The sequence below is a fragment of the Phoxinus phoxinus genome (genome assembly GCF_949152265.1).
Source record: "Phoxinus phoxinus genome assembly, chromosome: 11".
NCBI classification, from domain to species: Eukaryota; Metazoa; Chordata; class Actinopteri; order Cypriniformes; family Leuciscidae; genus Phoxinus; species Phoxinus phoxinus.
This window is the reverse complement of record NC_136886.1, coordinates 32,799,391-32,826,684: the sequence shown is the minus strand read 5'-3', so window position 1 is coordinate 32,826,684 and position 27,294 is coordinate 32,799,391. Positions and strand designations below refer to the sequence as shown.

The 27,294-nt window shown below is 37.4% G+C and overlaps 1 protein-coding gene across 9 annotated transcripts in view; it reads left to right on the top strand.

The window, feature by feature from the left end:
* Positions 1–14,667, top strand: part of st3gal3a (ST3 beta-galactoside alpha-2,3-sialyltransferase 3a) — a 45,272-nt gene extending 30,605 nt beyond the window's left edge. For 4 of the 9 annotated variants that reach the window (XM_079629273.1, XM_079629270.1, XM_079629271.1 and 1 more), the window contains 3 exons: positions 8,192–8,338; positions 11,437–11,583; positions 13,826–14,580. In XM_079629273.1, coding sequence (XP_079485399.1) covers positions 8,192–8,338; positions 11,437–11,583; positions 13,826–13,915 — 384 coding nt within the window. In that variant the 3' untranslated portion in view covers positions 13,916–14,580. Of the gene's footprint in view, positions 1–8,191; positions 8,339–11,436; positions 11,584–13,825 lie in introns of all 9 variants that reach the window. The other 5 variants (XM_079629266.1, XM_079629268.1, XM_079629265.1 and 2 more) reach the window with 3 other exon arrangements.
* Positions 14,668–27,294: the final 12,627 nt, after the last annotated feature.

The following is a 27,294-nucleotide window of genomic DNA, read 5'->3' as shown; positions in this document are numbered from 1 at the left end:
CAGGGATGACGTTTTTTTGTAGGTTTCAACACATTTTTACTGATGCTTTCAAAACTACAGTCATCTTTGCAGTTTTGCTCTGTATCTAGGCAGCTAGATAACATTATCTTGGTGACAAATCGGCAGAATATGTCGTTACAATGAATGGAAGAGATTTACAAGATTGATGAGTGTGGAAAGCAGACTCAGAAGTTCATCAGCACAGGTACCTATGAAACGGCATTGGGGTTGTGGTGAGTAGAGCCGGATGAGGCTTTGTGTTTCCTGACGGCCAGTGTAGCGTTTCCTCAGGTGACTGACAGGAACTCAATGATGTGCTTAATTGTGTATTCTGGGCTGCAGAATGGGCACCTTGTCTCCTGGGTTTGGGTTCAGTGAAGCAGCTCTTTCTCTGCGTTATCTCCAGAATGCTAATGAAAATGGCGCACACATCTGGTCTCTGTTCTGCTAGAGGACCTTCTCTCATGATGAAAGCTGACTCTAGTTCACTCAGCTCAAGGACATTTCCGCATTATTTGGATCCCCGAGTCACAACGCTGTAATAAAACTCACCGACGTATAGCTGGTCGTCAGGAGTTCCTTGTAATATTTCTGTTGCCACACTTTTAGCACTGGCTATTCTTCATCTCGCTGTATACAGCCACACACAGGTTGTGGGAGATCAGCTCTGTGTTTGACTGTATCCTGATAGGGTTGATAGTGGCTGGGATTTGTTGATGTGTCTTTAGAAAGTCTCCATACAGCACTTTTCCCATGGGCCACAGCTTGACTTACTCTTTCTCTAAAAACACAGATAACGTGCCTTCTGTATCCAACTCCATTAGAAATCCCACCGCCAGCCGAGAAGCCATTAGGACTAAGAGAGAATTGTATGGAGAGAAATGCTTGAATATGGTACGTGAGTGTTCTTATGTGAAGGGTCCAGAAAAATAAATAATATGGCTTAAATCTAAAAAATCGAAAAGATCCTGAAGTCTTAAGTCATGCTGGTCACGTGTAGAGAAAAATGGTGGCAAAAGATGCAGCATCTCATGACTTTTCCTTTTGTCAGTAAGTGCACGCTTTTTTCTTAAATCTTTCCGTAAAAATCTGACGTAAGAACTGATTTGCACTACTGTTCAAAGTTTGGGATCTCTAAATATATATATATATATATATATTTATTTATTTTAAGTCCAAGGCTGCATTTATTTGATAAAAAATGCAATAAAAACACTGTTTTTCTTTGGTTGACTATTGACTTTTTTTTTTTATTGTTATATTTTTTTAACTGTAATTTATTCCTGTGATCAAAGCTGAATTTTCAGCATCATTACTCCAGTCTTCAGAGTCACATGATCCTTTTGAAATCATTCTAATATGATGATTTGCTGCTCAAGAAACATTTCCGATTATTATCAATGTTAAAAACAGTGATACATTGTATACAGTTTATAATTATGAAGATGTTTTAAGCTATAAAAAAAAAACGTTTAATGGTACAAAGACCTCTTATGTCAAAAGATCAAGGCAGATTTGATTTCTCATGCCATTGGCCCTTAAATGTCTTCTATAAAAATTGTATTGACCCCAAACTTTTGAACAGTAGTGTACCACTACATTTAATAAGTGTTTAAACGACTATTATTACGGTGTAAATGCTGCAGTGTAAAGACAGCTGAAGTCTAATATTCATCAATTATGCTTGTACATTTTAAACAAGGAATATACTACAGTAACTATGATTTTTTGGTGCACTGTAAAAAAATATATTTTCATGATTTGTTATCACAACTTTTTATCTTTTGTCAAATCAACTTCGATAACTAATGTGGTGAAGATAACACACTATTTTGAGTTTCTGTTTATTAAACCATTCTTCTTCATTGTATTAACTCAAAAATTTTATTACAACGAACTCAAAATTTTAAGGCAACAAGGTAACTTGCTAAGTTAAACCCAAAAATTTTTTTACAGTGTGGAAACTATTTACCATGTTACATTTTGGGGTATTTTGTGGAAAAAAACACACTTTGATTATTTAAACTGGATTTTTATTGCATTTTATTTTTTTAAATAAAAAAATATTTTTTTACTCTTTAATTTTGCATTTAAAAAGTCTTAAAAGGGTTTTACGTTTCATTCTCTTAAACATCCAGCTACTCTGATTGTTTCAAGATAGATCGTCTCATGCCATAGCGTGCGTTTTAAGTAGATCCATTACCTTTTACTGCCAAAACAGTAATTTACTGAACAAACTGAACAATAAATGAACCAATTTAAGTCGAATTTGAGTAATTTTGCATAATGATAAACAGACTTAATCCGAGAACTTCACGGCTAAGACCAGTGAAGTGAATTCTTCAGATAATTGTTTTCAGTTTAAACGTCTCTTCCACTTTGAGAGCATTATCTGTCACTGACCCGTCCATGTGAAGCATTGGTTCTCGTCCCACCGCATGCTACAATCACGGCTCTAATTTACACGTGAAATTGAGCGGAACGTGTTAATTCGGTGAAGGTTTTGAAGTGTGCAGTCCGTCTTGTAAATATTCTTCCGTTCAAAACATCCAGTCAGGATTACTGATGAGGATAATTGAGAGGTCAGAGATGAAGTGGATGTTGTTTCATTCGTGTGTGTTTATTGGCTGTAGTCTTAGCCTGTGTTTCTTTGTTGATCTGGAATTAAATTGCAGCTATGTCTTCTGAAAGCAAAAGAACGGCCAAGATATCTTGTCGTAAATGATGCATCAAAACAGCTAAATCATCGCTAGTGTTTGCGTGGCCTGTTTAGACGAATGCCACCATATGTGAGATGTTAGCCCAGCCGAAGATCTACCGAGTTGTGTCAGCTGTCCTAGTTGTGGACGGGTTGTAGTAGTTGCTGTCCTTTTGCTTTTGTCTCCTCTTTGAAATCAGCTTCAAACACGGCCATACAGTAAAGTAAACATGAGCCGGTGGACAAGGGGTCAATAAACTAACTGCTGTTGTTTCCACTGTTAGTGCAATGAGTGCAATGAGTCACGACGACAAGAGAAGAGGAGGACCGTTGAAAGAACAGTTCATGAGAAGATTAAAAAAGTAAAAAAATAAGAGAAGAAAATGCTGAATTGGAGAAGATTTACTAAGATCATTGATTTAATGTGACTCAATTTTAAGAACTGTTATAAAGAATATATTCGAGAACTTGATTTTACTCAGGAATAGAAGAGAAGGAATATATGTTGAGCATTTGAGAAGATTAAAAGATCACTTGATGTGACTCAGTTTGATAACTAGATAAATAGATTAGAAAAAAATCTGCGATTTGATTTGACTCAAACAGAACGGACATTTAAAGAACAAGATTGAAAACGGGTTGCATTTGAAAAGGTACCATTTAATTTGACTAATAGAAGAAGTTTATGAAGGTTTGACGTCATTTAAGAACATTTAAGAAAAATAGATCGAAAATCTGATTTGATTTGACTCAAACAGAACGAACATTTCAAGAACATTTCATAAGATTAAAAAAGATTGCATTTGAAAAGATATTATAAGAAGGACCGTTGAAAGAACAGTTCATTTCAAAATGCTGAATTAGAGAAGATTTACTAAGATCGTTGATTTAATGTGACTCAAATTTAAGAACTTTTATAAAGAATATATTCGAGAACTTGATTTGACTCAGGAATAGAAGAGAAGGAATGTCCGCAGAGCTTTTGAGAAGATTAAAAGATCACTTGATGTGACTCAGTTTGATAACTAGATAACTGGATTAGAAAAAATCTGCGATTTGATTTGACTCAAACATAACGAACATTTAAAGAACAAGATTGAAAACGGATTGCATTTGAAAAGGTACCATTTAATTTGACGAAGCGGACTAGACTCAGGAAGTTCAAGAAGGCTTGACGTCATTTGAGAACATTTAAGAAAAATAGATCGAAAATCTGATTTGATTTGACTCAAACAGAACGAACATTTCAAGAACATTTCATAAGATTAAAAAAGATTGCATTTGAAAAGATATGATAAGAAGGACCGTTGAAAGAACAGTTCATGAGAAGATTAAAAAGTAAAAAAATAGAGAAGAAAATGCTGAATTAGAGAAGATTTACTAAGATCATTGATTTAATGTGACTCAAATTTAAGAACTTTTATAAAGAATATATTCGAGAACTTGATTTTACTCAGGAATAGAAGGAATATCCGTAGAGCATTTGAGAAGATTAAAAAATGATTGAATTTGAAAACAAGATTCAATTTGACAGATGACTTAATGTGACTCAGTTTGATAACTAGATAAATAGATCTAGATAAAAAAATCTGCGATTTGATTTGACTCAAACATAACGGGCATTTAAAGAACAAGATTGAAAATGAATTACATTTGAAAAGGTACCATTTAATTTGACTAAGAGAAGAAGTTCAAGAAGGCTTGACGTCATTTGAGGACATTTAATATCTGAAAATCTGATTTGATTTAACTCAAACAGAACGAACATTTCAAGAACATTTCATAAGATTAAAAAAAAGATTGCATTTGAAAAGATATGATTTTATGTGACCTAGAGGACTTGACTTGAACATTAGAGAAGGTTTGGGATTATTTGAGAACATTTAAGAAAAATAGATTAGAGAAGATTCGAGAAGGAACACTTTACAATGAGATCATTTGAGAATATTTCATTCAACTCAGGAAGATTCAATGTGACTATAATGTTTGATTCGACATGCATGATTTCATTTCTGGGGACACATCCTAAATATAACTCTTTTTTTTTCTGGTGAGCTCATCTATTCTGTCATCCGGAGCCTTACTAAACATGATGCCTAGGAAGGCAGCTCACTAGGGAACAGAGCTCATGTCTATGAATCATTAGATGCTTTGTATGACATGTTCGGCGTACACACTGAGACACAATAGTGTTTATGATTGTCAAGTGTCTTCAGAGTCTGGTGATTCAGACATGAGGAGACCGAGGGTTGTGGGGTCACGGTCGGGGTCGGCGACCTCTACCACTCCAGAGGTTCATGAATGCCACAGTGTGTGTCGGCCCACTGGAAACTGATGGACTCTGTGATAAAGTCTACGACTCGCACCTCCAGAGTGCCAGAGCGACTGAGAGCGGCCATTGTAGTGTGTGAGCCGTAATGGCTTCCACGAGCAGGCAAACACACGCCCACAGGTTACAGGCCAGCGTCATCGCTCAAAAATGCGTCAGGAACTCTTTTAACCAAAGAAAGAGACATTTGGGGCTACAAACTAAAGGGTTTGAGGATTACCCGTCAGGGGAAGTGTGTGTGTGTGTGTGTGTGTGGATAACATCGGATATGACCGAAAGTAATGGCTTTGACCGATTTGTTACATTGATTCAGTCTTTTTCCGATTCATTTAAAAATGTATTTGAGTAAATGAATTGAGATGTTAACTTCTGAAGCAGAAGTCAGTAAGCAAGTAGTCATTCATTTTCTCAAGAGAGAAATCGAGGTTTAAAGAACAAGGTTTTTGTTTATTTATTTCATCAACCACATTGAAAAGACTAAAAATAGACATGAATTATTTTCAATTAAAGCATACTAGTGTATTATTTATTGATTTGCTTGTTCACTATATTTATGCATTTATTTAGTTAGTTAGTTAACCATTTCTTTTTTGTTTGTTTGTTTTTTTGTCTGTGTTGTGATAATGACCAACTAACTATATATTTAAACTTTACATAAGATTCATAATTTATTAAATTATTTATTGTTAAACAGTTACTGTTTGTTTGTTTTTTTGTTTTGTGATAATGACCAGCTAACTGTACATTTATCCCTTTCATAAGATGTATTTATTTAGTTATGTATTGTAGATAACCAGTCATTATTACAGATTATGTTTTTATTTATTTAATTCTTTAAAGACAGTCAGGCTAACTGTACATTTATCCATTATATGTGATTTTTTTATGTGATAATAAAACCTAAAATAACCTGTATTTTTATGCATACAATGAATTACTAAATTGGGAAGAAATATATATATAATTTTAACATTTATTCAATATATTTGATAATTTACTGTGTTTATTGCAACATTGTGTGCTAAACACTCAACTTTTTTAACTAAGTTTTTTTTTTAAATATATAATTGTGAGAAATATTCAGGAACTAAGTTTGCTGAAAAAGTTATAACTTATATATACACTCCTGGGCAAAAAATAGCCTTCCCTACTGTATATTAAAAAATTATAAATAAATGAATAAAAAGTAAAAAAAAGAACAGCATTTATCCAATATATATACACACACACACATCAATATATCTCATACTTTATCATTAGACCACTAGGTCTGTACATTGAGCAGTGCAGTAAACACTGAGGTCAGATTTCCGCTTGTTGCTACGGCAGTGTTGAGTGACCGTGTGTGTGATACAGCACAATAAGCCATTTGGACGGCACTATCAGGCGGACACACATCACCAGAGTTCAGAGTTCGTGATCATTAGTCAGCTCTTTTTTTACCTGCAGGTCTGTTTCCAGCAGCTCGGTGACAGGTATCAGAGAAACCCAGCGCACAAAGGCCTCGTGCCGCGGGGTGATTGATACGGGGTCTTCCTTGCCTTTGTGGCTTTGTTTGCGCTTCTTGTTTTTCATGGGGCTTTTAAACGGCCCCTCTCCTCTCCACGCTGCAGGGTATCGTGTTCGCCTCTCTCTGCCTGAGCCACGTCACATTTTCCACCTGTGTGTTTATCACTCTCGCCCTGTGAGGCTCAACAACACATTGCCGCTGGACGAATCACCTGCGCTTGAGCGCTCGCTCAATGTTTGCCACTTTATCTCCGATTTTACTGTGGTGGGGGAGAAAAACTGATCTTAACCTGCTCCGGCTTTCTGAATTCTCTTAGTAATGCTGGTCAGACTTTTACATTATGACTTATTACTGTAGTGCTGAATTTTAAATGTTATTTTAAGAAATGAATGCAGTGTTTTGTACAAACTGCTTTTAAATGGCATTGATTGTGAACACACTACTTAATCAAAAGGCTTGGAGTCAGTAAGTTTTAATTTAATTCAGCAAAGATGCAGCAAATGTGTGAGAGCAAAGACATTTATAATGTTACAAAAGATTTTTATTTAAAATAAATGCTTTTTTTCTTTATAGTTATCAAGGAATACTGAAAACAATTATCACCATTTATTATTAAGCAGCACAAGTTTTTCGACATTTTTTTTTTTTTTTTATGATTTCTGAAGGATCATGTGACACTAAAAACTGGAAATTTCAGCTTTGATCACAGTAATAAATTACATTTTTTAATACATTTAGATAAAAAAAAGTTATTTTAACTTAGTTTTTACTGTATTTTTGATCAAATAAATGCAGCCTTGGTTGACAGAATAGACTTTCAAAACCATTTAAAGCATCTCACCAACTCCAAACTTTTGAATTGTAGTGTAGAAGTGAATCACAAAAGCTTTATAAATACAATGGCTTCATTCAATATCTTCTACATAGCGAATGCCACGAAGTTGTCATGAATGGATTGAATCGGATGATTGGTGTAGATGTTTGTAAGGGAGGAGTTTGTGCACATCTTAAATGAGGCTGATGGCGACTGATAGTTAGTTGAGTGTGTGTTATGCCGAGTCACACATGGTTTGTATTACACCAGAAAACCACAAGTAAGGCTCTCCGGGTCAAAGCACTTGTTGTTTTTGTTCAGTTTTGTGACCCTCTGTCCCTTCCTTGAAAAGAAAACACAAGCTTTGTGCCGGACGTAATTACACGGCGTGTTTATTTGTGACTTTACGGATCGGGATGCCGTTTAATGAAATCCCACCGGATATGTCAAGCGTTACGGTTTCTAACAGTCACTCTTTCCCAGGTGTGTCCGTGTTATTGGTTGCAGGTGTAGTGGGCGTCCCATGAGGAGAGCGACAGGTCCGTGTTCGGGCACGCTCTTGGCTTCGAACGCAGCGTCACCCTTTTTATTCTTTATATCAAAGTGAGCGGATTATTTACTCAGCTGAGAGCGTTATTCAGCGGCTGCGAGTGACTGTTCTGTGTCAGTTTCCCTTAAGGCCTTTCTGCAGTTATAATAGTGTATTCACAGAGCAGGAGTCAAAGGAGTGTTTGAAAAGAAAAGCTGCTTCTGCTCACCTTCAGAGAAGTCACGCAGGTTTATTCATTGCGTTTGTTTCGAGCGTCTTCTGATGTGTGTTGTGTTCTTGATGTCTTTCAGCGGAGTATGGAGGGATTCTGGAAGTCCGTGGCACGCATCGTTCCCAGAGATCCTGAAGACATGCGGATCCTGAACCCGTATTTCATCCAGGAAGCGGCTTTCAGATTCATCGGTCTTCCACATAACAAAGGCCTCATGGGAAGAGGGGTGAGGCCCAAACACAATCATTGAAGCAGTCAATTCATGAGAAACCCAGCATTCGTTGCTATTAAAGTTAGGGCAGTAGCAAGAAAGCTCACCAAAGCCACGCCACCTCCGAAACACATGAACTCGCACGGCCAGAGCAGAGTCTGCGATACGTCACATTAAGTTAAGGCACGGTTTACTCCTGGTGTTAAGATGCGTTTGGGTCGATCGGATCACAAGTAGACGAGGGAGACACATTCCCGTTTACACCTGGTGTTTTAATCCGTCTCTATTGTCCTCTTTTAAACACTTCTGTCCTGATTTATTCGAGGGGAGGGTCTATGGGCGGGTACATATATGGGTTTTTTCAGAGGTTTTGATCTAATGGACAAAATAAGCTCATGCAATTTACATATGAACGTGAAAGACGACAGAAAAACACACGGAGAGCATCAGCTTTAGTTTCCGCTCTGACAGACACGAGACCAGCCGAACGCTGTGAGTGTGTGTTAGAAGAACATTGTGCTTGGTACGTTTTTTGTCTTCAAACCAAACGAAAGAGTTCAAATGAATTGAATGGCATTTAGCAACACAAAGTCATCAAGCTTTTATTAATATGATATGCTAATATCAATCACTTGTTGTAACGTGCAACAAGTGTCTCATACCAATGGAGTAACGTTTTTTTTTAGTATGATTGTTTTAACCAAATAAAACCAGAGAGATTGACCTGCATGAGTAGTAATTCAGCACTCGTGGCTGTTTGATTAGAATGAAATAAAATAATTAGATTTTAAGTGATCAAACATAACTTTACAAAGTTCAGGGAAGGAAGAGGCGGTCATTAAACATAACTTTAATCGTAAGATAAACATAAGCAACTAAACGAAAGGAGGTGCAGTGGTCGACAGCGGCATATAAGCATAATGAAAACAGCAACATAAAGTCCTGCAGCGGGTCATCGTTATTCTGAGCTGTGTCCCAAATGAGGCACTATGCACTTACACACTGTGTACATATGCCCTATGTACTCAACCGTGTAGTGTATGAACTTTATAAAGTGTATTTTATCTTTCAACATCAGAGTCTTATAGCCCCTGCCCCTCTGCTACGTAATTAAAGCTGCCTTGTGTGTTGTAAACTTTTTGTAAGATTTGCGTCAGGCGCAAGAGTCATTTATCCCGCCGGTATAACAGCAACCGCGAGATCCACCCACAAAGTTACTTGCGTTTCGCGTTTGATACTTGCGTTTCAGAACTTTAAAATACGGCCCTAAAGGTTAATGCCAGACACCTGGGTTGCTTGACTTAATCTTTGAATCTCATCATCTATACCTCAAAATGTAAAACACAATGTACAGAACTTTCTCAGTTTTTATACTATTGTATTGGAACCTAGATTTAACATTTTAGAAATTTGTACTCCAACAAGTGCATGAAGTGTCCAATGTTCCACACTTTGTTTTTTCGGTTAAAAAAACTGCATCATCCGGGTACTTAAAGGTTGGGTAGGTAAGAATTGTCTAAATAACTTTTTTTCAAATTGGCTTAAACTGTCTTTATATACCAATACATAATTAAAATGTAAGTACTTTGAAAAAGAGTGTATAAAAATTGAGTGACTATAGTGTATTTAATCTTCAAAAAACACAGCTAATTAATTCCTACCGGGACGAAACAAGTGATTGGCTTGCGCGACTGTCACTCTCTGTCGCCATGACTACCGCCGCTATTACTGGCTCTGCCCACGTGCGCGCAGTCGCGCACCCGTTTTTAGGTGGGAGTGAATGGAATTAATGAGCTGTGTTTATTGAAGATTAAATACACTAGAGTCACTCAGTTTTGTATACTCTCTATTTCAGGGTACTTGCACTTTAATTATGTATTGGTATATAAAGACAGTTTAAACAAATTTTTTTAGACAATTCTGACCTACCTTTTAAAGTGCACTTTTTTTTCAGTACTTACTAACTCGCAGTATTTATGGTACAAAATGGCATAGAATAGTGCACAAGTACACGATTTGGGACGCAGCTCTTGACTATATGAGCCCCGCCTGATCCATGGTCTGTTTATCCTCTGCTGTCATGGAGACGAGTGTTTGAGGGGCTCGAGCTGTGATGCGTTTCCTGTTATCAGCATGCAGGCGGCGTGTCTGGAGCAGGATTAGCCTAGAGAGTGTCTCACTGTGGTGATAAGACTTTCACCATGACACTCGTCTCCCCGATGGATCAGGTGGTGACCGGATGATCCTTCTCTGCAGATAAACACACACACACACACATCTCCTGCTCTCTCTGTGTCTCTGATAAAGTCAGTCACACGCTGCATTATCTGCACTGAAGTGTGTGAGCAGTGCACTCAACAGTGGCATTCAGTCCATCCATGGCTGTTCAGTGCTGCACATCCATCCTCAGTCATGCATTTAATCTTACAATTAACAATTCAAAACTTGATTGTTTCATTATTAATAGAAATTGATTACTTGAGTATAAATGTCTGATGTTTTTCCTGTTTACTGAGACATTTTGCAGCTGAATTATTTTACTTTTGCACAAACAATATAGTTGCAAGTCATCCTCCTTATTTTGCAACATGCAAGTAAGCTATTTTCTGTGAATGCACAAGACTTCTGATTCATTAGCTTATATTGGTAAATGACTAGAAGAAGAATACTTTAATAATTACGACAATACATTAAAATAATATGGTAAGAAATGCCATCAAGCAGCATAACAAGCTGTTTTGTACAGCTAAAAATAACTGTAACGGATGAGACCGGAAGCCAGACACATTGAATTTACAAATGGATGTGAATAATTTTTATTTGTGCAATTTCGAGTGAAATTGGTTCATAAATTGGGTCATTCAGAAAATAGGTTCTCTGAAACATTCACTCATACACTCACTTACACATTCACTCACTTACTTAATCTAAGTTGATCATTTTTTATTGCCAGTTCAGTCTCAAAAACCTCTATTTATCTTAATGTGTCTTTAACTTGAGTCATTTTCTATAAAGGTATGTTTGCCTAGATACACAAGTACATGTATGACTACTGAGTACTGTCACTAAATACTAATCAACTTGTAATACTAAAAGTGTTTTATTTTCTTCAGAATATTCCTACACTGGGGACTGTTGCGATCACAATGGCCCTTCATAACTGCGACGAGGTGGCGGTGGCCGGGTTCGGATATGACATGAATACACCTCGTGCGCCTCTGCACTATTACGAGAAGCTAAAGATGTCTGCAATCAAAGAGGTAACGGCACCACACTGACCTGGTCTTTACGATTGCTCGGTTTCAAAACTAGCCGCTTCACTACTCGTATTAAAGAGCAATATTTGGAGTTGATATTTAGGAAAAAGTTACCTTTCAACTCTTACATAAAAAAGAGGAATTCACTGCTTTTCCCAATAGATTTTTGTCACTTCCAGAGGCATTTTTACTTTGATCCCTGATGAATTCCTGACACCCGTCTTGTCATAGTTAACATAAATGTACTAGTTTTGGTATCTAAGAAGAGTAGAATATAAATGTAAATGTGTCTGGTCGATGGTCTTTGGGAAATCCCATCCATTGAGTCACATCCACAAACGGGTCACATGACCTCACGGCTGCCGCTTGCTCTCTGTTCCAGGAAAACGCAGAAACCCGAGAGGTTAGAGTAATGAGCCAGCATTGGCAGGTCGAGCTGTGTGCGTGTTCTCTGCAGTTTCACTGTTGATTGATACTGTAGCTTGCCAAGCTATTAATAAACTGGAGTAGACGGATACTACAGGAAACTAACCAGCAATCAACAATACGGATTTCTGCTAGTCCAGGCCTGTAGGTTTACTTGCCCCATCACAAAAGAATCATCCGTTTTTATTGATAGCAAAAAAATATTTATTTTATGTTTTTACTATGCTTTTTATTTTAAGTTCTGTCATGAAACCCTCGATGGCGTAGGCTGATGGGTCCTCAACGCAATCTGCTATCAATCTCTATAGAGCTTATGCACCAGAGAAACCATCTTTAGAATATTGTCTTTGAACGTCCGTTTATGCAGTCGCTCTGTTTATCTCTATGGCATTGCTGTCCAGGAGTAATTAGCTTTTAAAGTGGATTTACATAATGTAAAGTTAACGAAAGTTATCATGAGGATTGTAATGTTTAAATCAGATGTCAACAAATGTCAGTAGACAAGATTTTAAAACGAGCCGTTCATTCATAAATACGCAAGACCGCTGTGAAAATACAGACCGGAAGACAAAAGACAACGAGTGCAGCGCTGAAAAGGGGCGGGGCTACTTAAGGTCTATAGAGCACAGCTGATTGGTTCGTGCTGTATCAGTAGCCAATGAGCTCACTGTTTAACCTTTAAATACTGGTCAGCATTTGCTGTATCAGTTTGCAGCGCACATTCAGAAACCCTCCACCTCCCCCAGCTCCACCTGTATAGATCTGCTACGGGTAATTCATGTGTGCTATATATATTGTACAGCAGCAGCAGGTCTTGCTCACAACAGCTCGTCTTGTATGTATTGGCAGGAGCAAGTCTCGTACTTTCTCTGCAGCAGCAATAACATCAGCAGCGTAGCAGATCTTTTCAGATCTATTCGGTTTTATTCAAAAATATCAACATAGCCAAAGGCTGTTACCATGCCAAACACTCATGACAGAAATATATTCAAGTAAATGTTAATTAATCTTCACAAAATGTGGTTTATTCACAAAAAATATTTAAAAAAAATTACCAAAAAAAAAGATTAGCTGGAACAAGCTGGAAATTATACAGCTGTATTATAACTTAATCGTTAACTCATAATACCTTCATAGACACTTTTTCCAGACAATGATGGCTTATGATTGTTGGCCAGTTAGAAAACATTATATTGATGACAAATCAGCAGAATTACTGTAAAATACATCACAGAAAACCAAATGTTTAAGTTTGCAAGACATGCATGTACAGGATTTAATTTTCAGTGGCATCGCAAGAAGCCAGAAGCAAAAAGAAAATATGTAGAAAATGCATTACACTTTCTTTTTTTTGCAAACACAATATTGGATTTAAAGACTAAATAATGGAGTGAACTACTTATTCAACACACCCATGTTGTGTGAAACCAGCTCTATTTTCAGGTCTACTCATTTGTCATTGTTGACTTGTGTATATATATATTTTCATTGTGTATTTAGCATGTTCATTTTTTATCTTAACAAAAGTAAACATGGATGATTCAGCTTAAATTACAAATTGAAACATTTTTAAATCAGCAGTTTTTTTTCTGCACCATATTTGATTGTGATTGTGGTGTGGTGTGGTTTGAGTGACTGTTGTTTTACATGTTTACTGGAGGTGGACCGTCCAAACTTTTGTGGGTTGTGAAAACAAAAGCAAAGCTGCATGTGCAGACGTCATGTCTCTATTGAGCGCAACACGTGACAAACTCTTGATGACCGTTTACTCCATTGTGCTCTTTCTGTTTCTCTCTTTCTCTCGCACACACACACCCAGTCATGGACACACAACATATCCAAAGAAAAGGAGTTTCTCCGCAAGCTGGTGACGGGGGGCGTTATTCAGGACCTGACCAATGGGATCTGACGTTACATACAGCTGATTGATAGCATTATTCACCGTATCAAAGTGATGACGGCCATCCCAGCTGATGGACTCTCACTAATGTGAGCCAGGGAAGTGACCTCACATCATATGCTGGACGGTATCCATGGCAACCTCACCTCAATCATGGTAACGCTTGATTTTAGGATGCCTCGTAGACCAGAGTCCGTCCCTACGCGCCATAGCGCGCGACAAAGACTGGAAACGTGCTGCTTTCTCCTGTCTTTTACTCCGCAGCATCTGCTGTGAACTGGATCCAGTATTTATTTCAGACAGTATTTTAATCACCGTCATTTAAGATGCTTTATTTTTTAAGCCAAGACAACTTTAATGCTTTGATACTGTTCTCTTCAATCTCAGGCTATGCATATCCGCACAGTGCACAACTACACACAACAAATGATTGTCACCTAATGATTTTCTGCTGCTCTTCTGATGTGTGCCATTTAAACAAATCAGTATTCACTTGTTTCCCGCACCTTCCACATGTATATCACTCTCCGCGTGTAACCAGATCATGAGACCAGATTAAAGTATTGTCAATATTTATACATTCAGTCTGAAAAGGGCTTTTCATTTCAATTGTCGACTGTTTAATAACGCATTTAGTGGGTGATGTGTGATGTGATTCTCGATACCAATAATGATACAACCTATACAATAAATATTGTAATAATTAAATTTAAAAGAATGGCATGTAGCCTTCAAGTTTTTCTAAATAAATTAATCTCATTACATGTACTAGCGTGCAACAGACCCGTTCTGGAAGAAAAATCCACAGACCTACTACGGTGTTAAAACTGTCAGCCTGCATTATTTCAACTTTTTAAATAATCACATTTAACAGTGGAATTTCTGTTGAAAACGACAGTACCCATGATTCTGCACAGAAATCTCCACCAATCAGAGAATCAAAACAAACATATTGCTCCAAGAACTCTTTAGTGCCGCCCACTCCCATTAAGCACTGAATATGATGTGTGTGTATAAAGGAATTGTAGTTCTTTCCCTCATTTAGGCTGTTATGTTCTCAGTCTTGTAACTCTGGCTGGTTTGATTCATGGCTTATAACTCTAACAAAGACTTAAAGCAACACTAAAGAAGATTTCTTAAAATAATGTTTCCAAAACCGTATCAGTGGTTCATCAAGTCGTAACAGGGTGAACGGCGCTTCTGCCTCTGCTTTGCGGTCCTTTATCTGCTATAACCACACTATGTAAGATTGCCAGATCGGGTCTCGTTTCTGTAGTTCGAATGAGACATAAGAAAACTCCAAATTTGGCTTGCTTTACGTCAAGCGTTACAATTGTCATTATTTAGTTTTTCTTCATTTCTGATGTCGCAATTCATCATACTTTCATGAAATCATGCTACATACTCTACTTTGCCTGTGGACATCGTTCATTCCAAAGCTGGCGCTGGATAAACAGCGAGCGTGCGTGCGACAGTAGCTGCTGTAGGCTATGTTATTTACCACAGCGGTAATGGACAATTCTGCTTCCAACCTGTAGGGCGACCCTTGAGGAAAAGTTATTTAGTGTTGCTTTAAAGAAACACCCAGACTTTTTGGGCCTTTAGCTTATTCACCGTATCCCCCAGAGTCAGATAAGTCCATACATACCCTTCTCATCTCCGTGCGCGCCGTAACTCTGTCTGACGCACCCACCGCTAGCCTAGCTTAGCACAAAGACTGGAGGTAAACTGCTCCAGCTAGCATAGTGCTCCCAATAAGTGATAAAATAGCGCCAACATTTTCCTGTTTACATGTTGTGATTTGTTTTGTCACAGCGTGTATAAATAACAAGGTCACATGAGACACAGCCATCTTCTAACCGTATACATACTGGTAACTGTATTCTCAGAAGGCGAAGCACTGCTACTTGAGCGAGTGATTAGCAAAACACACTAAGCATACTCTCGTCTCCTCACCACGGGGCTTCTCAGGAGCTGTGAGCAAATCCTTCTGAGAATATAGTTCCCAGTATGTATACGGTTTGGGAGCAGTATGGAGCCGTTTACCTCCAGTCTTAAGCTAGGCTAGCGGTGGGTGCGTCAGACAGAGTTACGGCACGCACGGAGATGAGAAGGGTATGTATGGACTTATATAACTCTGGGGGATACGGGGAATAAGCTAAAGTCCCAAAAAGTCTGCGTGTTCCTTTAAAAAATTTATTATGAATAATGAATGAAAAAAAAGCTTTGTATCCGAGGCTGCTGAAAAAGTGGACCGGCACTGTTGCACGCTGTCACTCATATTGAACATATTGAAAAGCCAAGCTCTGCCACTGATTGACTATCCAATGTTCTAAGAAAGTTATTTTTGAATGTTCTCGGAATGTTCAAAACATTCCGTTTTTTTTAATGTTTAGAAAACGTTCCTTGGTTATGCAACTTTAAGGGAACATTCCATTTGATCATTCTTCAAACATGATGGGAATGTTACTTTAGAATGTTCTCTGAACAGTAACATATACAAAATATTTCAGGTAAAACCGTTTCATTAATGATGTATTTGTGCTAACGTTTTGAGAACATTATTAAATGACTTGGAACAGACATTCTATTAATGTTACCGGAAGAACGTTTGTTCATAAGTTGCCAGAACGTTCTGAGAAGGTTAGCTGGGATATATCCTGCCTGTACTTCTGTTCTTTCTGCTGTCACATGATTGGAAAACATCAGCACATGTTTATGGACAGCTCATGGTTAGCATTTAAACTTCACCTGATCAACCTGCTTTTCTCAGACAAACAGTTGTGTGTTTATGTGTTGGCGGAAGCTGCTTGTCTCATGAGTCACGCGTGCGGACGGCTTTCAGGGTCCTTGTGCCGAAAGGTTAATGGAAGTATTGGGAATTTTTTAAGGGTCCTTTCTTTCAGACGCCGTTCCTGGAAATCCCTCTGTGTGCTTCTCGAGATCAGTTTCGTTCCCGTCTCCCAACACCCATCCAGACGATCTGAGCAGAATCCTCCATTCCTTTATTTGTGTCAGTCTTCCTCTGCTCAAGGCTATTGAGAATCATGTAGCGACGTACTGAATGATTATAGTTATTCATGTGTGGGTATGACTGCTCTACTGTGTGTTCACTGTTCACACTGTACAGCCTGACAGAAAGAAACCCAGCGGGTGAACCGTCTTTAGATTCAAAGCCTCAGTTAAATGACTCAGTTAAAAAACAAATTTTTTTTTTTTTTTTTCAAGCATGGCTGTATGACAAACATCATAACTCAGAATCATAACCATAAATTCACTTCATAGCTCTATGAAGTTTATGTAATACCGCCAGTATTGAAGCAGCAGATACCAGCCTATATTTACTTTGGGTCAGTGGCAGAAATGAGCTTTTATGTTTAGAGGCAGCATTGGCAACTTACAATTAATTTAAAAAAAAATATTCTTTATTATTTATTTGTATATTTATTTTTCTTACACAAAAGGTCATTCTTTAATGTATTTTTTTTAATCCATTAACTTATGTAAATTCAGTACATGAATAACTACATTATTAGAATTTATTAACTCATCCATAAAATTTAACCAACATCAGTGTTTTATGAATAATTTGCATTACCGATCATAAGTTTGGTGTTTTTTCTGCTCACCAATGCTGCATTTATTTGATAAAAAATACAGTAAAAACAGTAACATTGTGAATATTATTACAGTTTATAATAACTTGTTATTAAATATTTTATACGTGAATATATTGTAAAATGTAATTTATTCCTGTGATCAAAGCTGAACTTTCAGCATCATTACTCTTCAGTCTTCAGTGTCACATGATCCTTCAGAAATCAGTATAATATGATGATTGATGCTCAAGAAACATTTATGATTATTATCAATGTTGAAAACCACAACACTTGTTTTCAAAAAGAACAGAATTTATTTGAAATAGAAAACTTTTGATCAATACAAAGTGTCCTTGCTGTATAAATGTATTATTTTCTTTTTAAAAAATATATTTTTGCAAGACTTTTGAATGGTATTTTTGTCAGGAAAAGATAAACATTTCATTCTAAAGTCATGTTTTGAAATATAAGTGCATGACTGTGACTTGGTGGCATTTTCCTGCTAGTTTCCTATAGACCGTGTAGAACATGCAAAAAAAAAAAGTAATCCTGGGTTAAAAGACTTTTAATAGCAAATTCAGATTCTAGTGAATTACGAGTTAGTCTTTGAAATGAAGTACTCCCTAAAATCCTGAACCGCTGTCCTTGAGATTCCTGCGAGGTTGTAACATGTTGATGGATACAGTGACCAGAGGACCGGATGCTTCGTTGCTGAATGTACACTGGAAAAAATCCTGTTAAATTTACAGTAAAGACCTGGCAGCTGTAGCAGAACCCCACTGTAAAAACAGCACTTTTTAATGTTTGTTTGTGTTATTAATGAACATTGTAAAGTGTTACCAGATGTTATTTTAATTGCCATGTTAACAGTGAAATCTGGAATGTAAATCTTTGGAACAGGATTTTAAACACGGATTCTGCGGCTGTGGCGTTCAGGGGAGACGCCCCGCTCCTCGTGACCTTGACCTTCGACCTGTGTCGTGTGTCTCTGATGTGCTTGCAGTGCAGTAAATAACACACAGATTTAGAAAGTAGTGTGAGATCACAGACAGTTGAGCTATGGACACAACAGGCAGGTGTCTCCTATTTAAAGGCCATCCTTGACCTGGGGTTTCAGAGCTGAAGAAGTGAATGGAGGGCTGTTATTGGCTCTGACAGGTGTGTGTGTGTGTGTGTGTGTGTGTGTGTGTGTGTGCGTGCGTGCGTGTGTGTCCGTCCGTGTGTGTGTGTCCGTCCGTCCATGTGTGTGTGTGTCCATGTAGGTGGGCCTTCGTGACACGGCTGTGATGGAGAGGTCACATCCTGACAGCTTCACACTCCGCGGAGCAGAGTTGAGCAGGTTTTGGTTACACGAGTGTTGTGCATGTGAAGACTGAAGGCCGGTGTGTGTCGTGTTTTTGAGCTCTGTCTGTGAAGAATCGCTCTGCTTGGGCTTTATTCTTTCCGACAGGTCATCGACTCGCACCCTCTCTCTTAGACTCGACCAGAAAACACACCTACGGCAACTTCCGCTGGGTCACATGCAGCATTTTTATATATATATACACACACACACACATATATACACACACATAGGCTATATATACACACATATATATATACACTTACATATACTTACATACGCACACATAGTGCTGTCAAATCGATTAATCGCATCTAACATAAAAGATTGTTTATACTATATGTATGTGTGTGTGTGTATATATATATATATACCAGTAATTATATATATATATATATATATATATATATATGTATGTGTGTATGCATTATATAAACACAAACTTCTATGTTAGATCAAAATAGGTCAAAATTAATACAGCGAATATTTTCCAGATACAATTTTAATCATAATTTCAATCATAATGTAAAAGTCTATAATATGAAACAAAAGCCAGTAATTAAATTTAGGAATAAAAAATGAATCTAGTTCTAGGTCTTCAGGGGGTCCTGTGTATCCAAAAGCTTGAAAACCCCCTCTCTGTCTGTATTTATTTAAAATATAACTCATTTATTCAATCTTCATATCTCTCTAGTTCCTATAATTGAATTTTCAGGGCTCACATCCTCCGATGCATCTTGATGGAGTTTAACTGTCCCTGTAAAACCCCATCCACTGCCTCGCACCTCGAGAGAGAGAGGTGTGTGTGTGTGTGTGTGTGTGTGTGTGTGTGTGTGTGTGTGTGTGTGTGTGTGTGTGTGTGTGTGTGTGTGTGTGTGTGTGTGTTTACCTCAGTGTCAAGCATCCTCTCATGTGCTGCTACATTCTCTGGCTGGACGCACTAAATATAAACTCGAGCCTTGTTTGCTATATCGTGTTAGTTTACATGTTGTCTTCGAGAGCTCAGCTCTGTTTTCCAGCGTGAATATCTATTCCTTGAGTATTTCTTTTTACTGCTGCTAGTCTTTGAATGAAGCTTTTGTAGCGATATTGCCCTCGCATTTCATTTACAGCCTGTGATGAACTATACGTTGTTGATTTGTGGTTTTATTAACATTATTAGTGGTGTTTGCTAAGAGACTCGCTCATATTTTGACACAATACCATTCAAAAGTTTGAAAGAAGTCTTTTATGCGGACTGAGGCTGCATTTATTTGATCAGAAAAAAAGCAAACCAGTAATATTGTGAAATATTATTACAAATTAAAATAACTGTTTTCTATGTGAATATTGTGAAAATGTTATGTATTCCTGTGATCAAAGCTGAATTTTCAGCATCATTACTCCAGTCTTCAGAGTCACATGATCCTTCAGAAATCAGTATATGATGATTTTTTACCATTATATGATTATTATATTAGCTGGGTTAAAACAACCCAATTTGGATTATTTTTGCAACCCAACGCTGGGTCAAATATGGACTAACCCAGCGGTGCTCTAGTTGGCCCAACATGCTGGGTTGTTTTATTTAACTCAACTATTGATTAAAAATTACTACAAAAAAACTACCCAACACTGAGAAAATAACCCAATAAAATGACCCAACGGTCTCAACCCAGCGGTTGGGATGTAAAAATAACCCAGCATTTTTTAGTGTATACTGACTCAACTTTTGAATGGTATAGTGTACTTTGTTCAATCCAAGGTTATTAGTTAACTAAAACCATTAAAAAAAAATCCTCAAACTAACTGAAATAAAATAAAAGATTAGATAGGCAATATATCGTTTAACATGATATACTAAAATAACTGAAACTCAAATAAAAAATAAAATCTATATAGACATATTTAAAAATAATAATAATAATGAAAATGACACAAAAAAACACTTCACCCTAAAACGGAAAATATACAAATATTCACAATATGAATAAATACTATAATACTATCTCAATTATACTAAAACAACACTGGATCAAACCCATAAGTCTAAGTATTAAAGTTTGGCGCGTGATTCGTCCTCCAGTGTTTGTGATGGCGTGTGTGTTGTTGAGGAGAGGTGCGCTGTAACTTTACTGACCAGCGCTGCGTTCCTCAAAAGCATCGTAAGCCGTCGTGTTGACACCAATAGTGTCTCAGAGCGATCAGCTTAACTCATGATGCTTTTGAGGAACGCAGCCCAGATCACAGACAAAAAGTTGGCTCACTATATAGTAAGGCTTATATTTCCCAGCTTGACCTGAACCCCAGGAGTCTGATCCTGAAGCCCTGGACCGAAGTGACCACCCAGAGCTCTTCCTCATCCAGAGTCCCGGAGGTCAACGAGCGATGATCGCAGACCCGTTCCTCACAATAGACATCAGAGCCGATCTCAGTGGGACATCAGGACACACATGAAGGAGAGAGGGACTCGGGGCAAAGGTCAGGCTCTGGGGTCACCAGCACAGACAGTTTAGACACTGTCTTAAATGCCACCCTCAAATGTAACTTTGCATTGTGATGTCTTCCCACAGGTCCTGTGCATCATTGAGATGGGAACGGGAGCGGAGAGCTCTTTCCAGGTACTAGACCCCCACGGAAAAATGTTTTATTGGGGTTCTGAACATTTTTGACTTAATTTTAAAGAACCCCTTAAAACCAGAAATGCTCTATACACTGAGTTAAAAACAACCATTTCTGGGTTATTTGGAAAGTGGCAACCCAGCGCTGGGTTAATATTGGACAGAACGCATGCTGGGTTATTTTGACCAGGTGTATTGGGTTTTATACAGTGATTAACCCATTTGCTGGGTTGTTTTTTTTTTTGACAATGCTGGGTCAGTCAAACTGATATGGAAGGTTTTTCATTATTTAAAGGGGTGGTTGATTATGATTTCACTTTTCTAGCTTTAGTTAGTGTGTAATGTTGCTGTTTGATCATAAACAAGTTCAAAGCAAAGTGAGATATTTGCTTTTAAAGAAATTGCTTTTTAAGGACTACAACAAACGGCTGGTAGGAACTACACGATATTCCTCCCGGGTTAGTGACATCACCAACCCTAAAATTTACATAAACCCCGGAAACGCGATTTATAGATTATCAAGACAGAATATGCTAATCAATGACTGGAAGATCAGATAAATTCATCAACTAACCATTCAGAAATGTCCTGTTGCTTCTACATGTTGTCACTTCTTCTTGAGTCTCTCCATATATGTCTGACTCCGGTTTAAACATAAAAGACTAAAAGTTTTTGAAATTTTCAAGACACAAGCTCTTGAAGCTCCGCCCCCTGTGCCGGGAGCAGCAGCTCATTTGCATTTAAAGGGACAGACACCAAAACGATGTGCCTCAAAAAATGACAACTTTAACATGCTATATAAAAATATCTGTGGGGTATTTTGAGCTAACACTTCACACACACACTCTGGGGACATCAGAGACTTATGTTACATCTTGTGAAAAGGGCATTATACCACCATATCTAGCCTGGCTCCGCCCTCCTACGTACTTCCGCTCAATTTTAATTTTCCTTCAGAACTACTTCTGGGATTGTGGTGTATTCTTGAGTTTTCTCCGGTCAATTTTTTACCGGTCCAATCAGCGAACAGAAGGAGTGTCTGAGAACGATGATATTGAGGTCGTGCGCTAGTTTGAGTCGTCATACGTCGCGAACAAACGTTAGCGATTGGTTATTGCAGATCCAGAGTGACTCTGGGCAGATCCAATAGTTTTAAACTTCTACAGAGAATCCGCCTTCAAGGAAGTTAACGCTTGTCAATGGAGAGAGGCTAGACTCTCTGTACAAATGAAATCTGGTAGAACCTAATTATACCACCCCTTTAAATATTATAATAAAATAGGACCGGAGCAGGTCATATAAAATTTTTTTGTCTTTTAGTCAGTTAAAATTAGTCAGTCTTTTACAAACATAAAATACTCTAAAAACATTTAGTAAACGTTTGAGGACGTGACAGGAGCAGTAATTTCAGCCAATGGGAATCTGTGGAAAGAAACCTGATACCAGTTTGCTGTTCCAGTTCATTAAATGACAATCTTATCATAATATTCTTATATATTCATGTTTGAAAAGTTACATCAAAAAACAGTTGACAAACGTATCCAGTTTTAAATGGTTTGGGACTTCCCAAAATTGGGTTACATTGACCCAGCACTGGGTAGGTATATGTGAGGGGGTTCATCATTTGTATTTACGTTAAAAATGACCCAGCAGCTGGTTAAAAATATTACACATAACCCAACAGGCTGAACCTAGCATTTTTAGAGTTTATAAGGAAAAAATGACTGCAAAATACTTTCATGTTTAATGGGTTTAACTAAATCCATAAAATGATCCCATGATGGGAACCACTAAAAGTTTCTTTATGTGAACCTGGATCACAAAACCAGTCACATGACGCACGGGTATATCTGTGGCAATAGCCAACAATACATTGTATGGGTCAAAATTATAGATTTTTCATTTATGCCAAAAATCATTAGGATATTAAGTAAAGATCATGTTCCATGAAGATATTTAGTAAATTTCATACTGTAAATATATAAAACATGTATTTTTGTGAGTGAATGCAGCACAATCGCGAACATAAATGCACAACTTTAAAGGAGATTTTCTCAATGTTTAGATTTTTTTGCACCCTCAGATTCCAGATTTTCAATAGTTGTATCTCGGCCAAATATTGTCATATCTTAACAAACCATACATCAATGGAAAGCTTATTTATTCAGCTTTCATGTGATGCATACATCTCAATTAATTTTTTTTTTTTTATAAATGTACCCATGTGACTGGTTTTGTGGTCCAGGGTCACATATCTGAAGCGCCTGACGGAACCCTTTAGAGTTCCGTATAGAACCTTTTCTTCTAAGAGTGTGTGTGTGTTAGATTGATGGCGCTGATCAACTAATGCAATTTCATACTGGCTTAGACGCTGCATATTTCATAGGTTATTTATTTCCCCAGCCATTTATTAATGTAAATTATTCTTTCATTGCCCTGATTGAATATCAGGTCACAAGAGTAAAAAGAGTGTACAATTCTGGCTCCTAATGTTGGCACACTTTGTCAAAATATACCCGATCTAAGGACTTACTTGTGGAAAAACAGCACGCTTTTTGTCTTAATTAGTTTGATGTTATCCAGACTAGAGTTTTTTTAGGAGAACTTTGTGTAGCCGGAATAGAGAAAACATGCAGTCTGAGCGAACTCCATCACATCTGTGTGAACGCGGGTCAGCGTGGCTCTGTGATCACACTACGGGGACACAGTTTCCCTCACACTGTAACATGTTACAAGCAAAGCGCTTTGTTTTCGCAGCTGAAGAACGTATCCCCGAATATATATCACTTTGACAGAAGCCGACTGGAGTAAATGAGTATCGAAATAAAAGCGTATTCGTCATTAGTCGCTTTTCACGGCCTGCTTTATTGTTGGAGACAGCGCTTGGGAAAAATGCAGTGTGAAATGTTCTTTTAGCAGCTGCTTTTCATTCAAAGCGACTTGAGTTACTGCGTCTGATTATCGCTTAAGTTATTCAATTCAATTCACATTTATTTGAATAGCGCTTTTCACAATACACATCATTTCAATACAGCTTTCCAGAAAATGCACGAGTCCACATTACAAGTCATGCCTTAATTAACAAAGTATAAATGTCTTTGCATTACATATCAATATCAAACCAAGTTGCATTTATTTAAAAGAATGATAGCGCCAAACTCTTCATGCAAACCATTTAAAAGAAGTTTGTTAGCTGTACTGTTCAACATGTACATTTGTATTGAGACGTTCAATTTGATTGTGTGCGAACTTGAAGAGAAATGACTTCACTAAAAATCACAATATAAGCAAATATTATGAAGAAAGGTGAAGATCCTGCAGCACAAATGACATACTTTGTCATGTACACTTATGAAACATGTGTTTACATTAGTTTCATCAAAATAAGTTAAGCAATTTTCAACTTTTTTATGATATACAAGATTCAACTCAATTCAAGCTTTTTTTAAGTCAGTTTAATGTATTTGAAGTTGAAATTACTTAAATATCCAGGTTGATTGTACTTAAAAATGTAAGGCAGCAACTTAAATAAAATATAAAGTATTATTCTAATATTATATTAAATATATTATAAACAAGGTTGACAATTTTCATAATATACACACTGGATAATACAATAAACCAACAAAATTAGAGAGGAAATATAATACATGAGTAAATTAAAAATTGATAAATGACAATTTACAATAAGCAAACTGTACATGTCTGTAACCATAACAAAAAGTGTGTGTGTGTGGGGGGGGGGGTGGGGGGTGGAGGGGGGTGTGAGTCCAGGGTTTGTCGCTTTAGTCCGAGCAGGTGGGCTCTTTCTTGTTTGCTTAAAGCTTAGTGTGTGTGTGGGTGTGTGTGGGTGTGTGTGCGCGTGGGGGGGGGGTCGAAATGTCCCCACAAAGATGGCAATATCCTTGTCCTTGTGGGGACATGTTTTGTTCCCTATGAGTAAAAAAAAAAGAGTTTTCGTGTGTGTGTGTGTGAGCGCAGGACACAATGTGTCCATCTTAAGAATGTGTCTGTGTCTGTCTTGTCTCTAGGATTCTGACAGTCTCCTAGTTTGAAATTGTTGGCGACGCCGTTCTTCTGGTAGTCATAGTTGTGCCGCTTCAGTCGTGGAGATTTGAATACATACTTTCTGGACACATCTAAAACATGTTAGATTCCCTATAGCAATCTCTCAGAGGACAATAACACACACACAGGATCATCACGGTGGGAGTTTTACATGGGCAGACAGCACACATTTAATTCTTATATAGCAACGACTTTATCCAAAGCAATCTGTTATGCATTTGTACTAAAAGGACATTTGCCCAGATTAGAGTCTAAGTCTCTTTGTGCCAGCTTTAGTAGTTCATAAATCACCTCTTCCACGATTTGAACCTGCAACCTTTGGATTAGCAGCTGCCCAGATGTGTAACACCAGTGGGACATCAGGTCAAGCTCCACCTGCACTGCCCGAGGAAGGCATTTTAATCCTCTTTCTGTCGGTTTCAGATGGCATGGGCATTTGCTTCACACACACACACACACACACACCGTCTGAGAGCTGCTCAAACCCCGGCGCTGAAGAGCTTGAGCTGCGGCCAATCTTGATAAACTCAGCCGTACTGAGATCCCGCCTCTGTATTGTGGGAAAGTGTGTTGTTTGCTAACCTGTCAGTTATTCTATTCTTCATAAATCTGGTGTTGATATCTAGCCTGCTGATTTCTGTTAGAGCCGTGAAGTGACGCTATCACGGACAAGAATGCAGTTTCTGATTGAGCCAAAAGTCTCAGTGTTTGGTATTTAACCTTGTCTCATTATTGTTTATTTAATATATCAATCATTCAAATTTTCTCTTGGTCCTTAAATAGAGCACTGCTCATTGGCTGCGTACCTTACATGCCAAAATGAAACATGCATTATTTATTTATTGAAAATGAATGGAGGTGAAACCTAGGAGCTGTATGCAAGCTTATAGGTCTGTTAAAGACTATAACTTACATACACTAATTACTATTACTTGTTAATTTTATTCCCTCTTGTTTGCAAAGCACTTTGAGCTACGATCTAGTGTGATTGTGTATTAATGGTTAGCTAAAGCAAGCATCACTATTAGTATTTCAGATATTTGGGGTTGGGGTTTTGAACAAAAATAAAGCAGTATTGAAATGTGCTACATATAGGACAAAATAGACTTACAAATAGAAAATGGGTCCAGGATTTTATATTTAGTTTGTTGTTTTGACTATTACCTAATCACTAAAAAAAAATGAATTTTTTTTTTAGATCACTAACTCTATGCATAGAAATGTGCACTCTTAAAAATAAAGGTTCCAAAAGAGAGCTTTCAGTTCAACAAAGAATCTTTCAGTGAACAGTTCTAAAAAGAACCATTTTTTTAGTGTGAAGAAGAACGTTCTAGAAATCTTAAGCACCTTTTCACTATAAATAGCCTTTTGTGGGATGGAAAGTTTACATATGTTCTTATGGAAGCATAAATGCCAATAAAGAACCTTGATTTTTAAGACTGTACTGGAAACTCACATTTTCTTCTGAAATTTTAAACATGTATTTATATTATATTATCAAGTAAACTCATAGAATAAAGTATGGTATTTGATAGTGGAGGCTGTGGTGAGAGAAATGCTGATCTCTGAATACTGCAGTGTATCTCGAGGAGCAGAGTGAGCGCGCGCTACCTGATCTCTCCTCTTTCCCTCCATTATAATCGTTTTTTTTTTTTTTTTAAGAGAGAAAAATTACAATAGTGCAAACACGCATCTTTTATAAATCTAGAACATTTCCAACAATATAAATATTATAATCAAAGAAGAGTTCTCCAGTGCAAGAGATGGACATCGACGTTG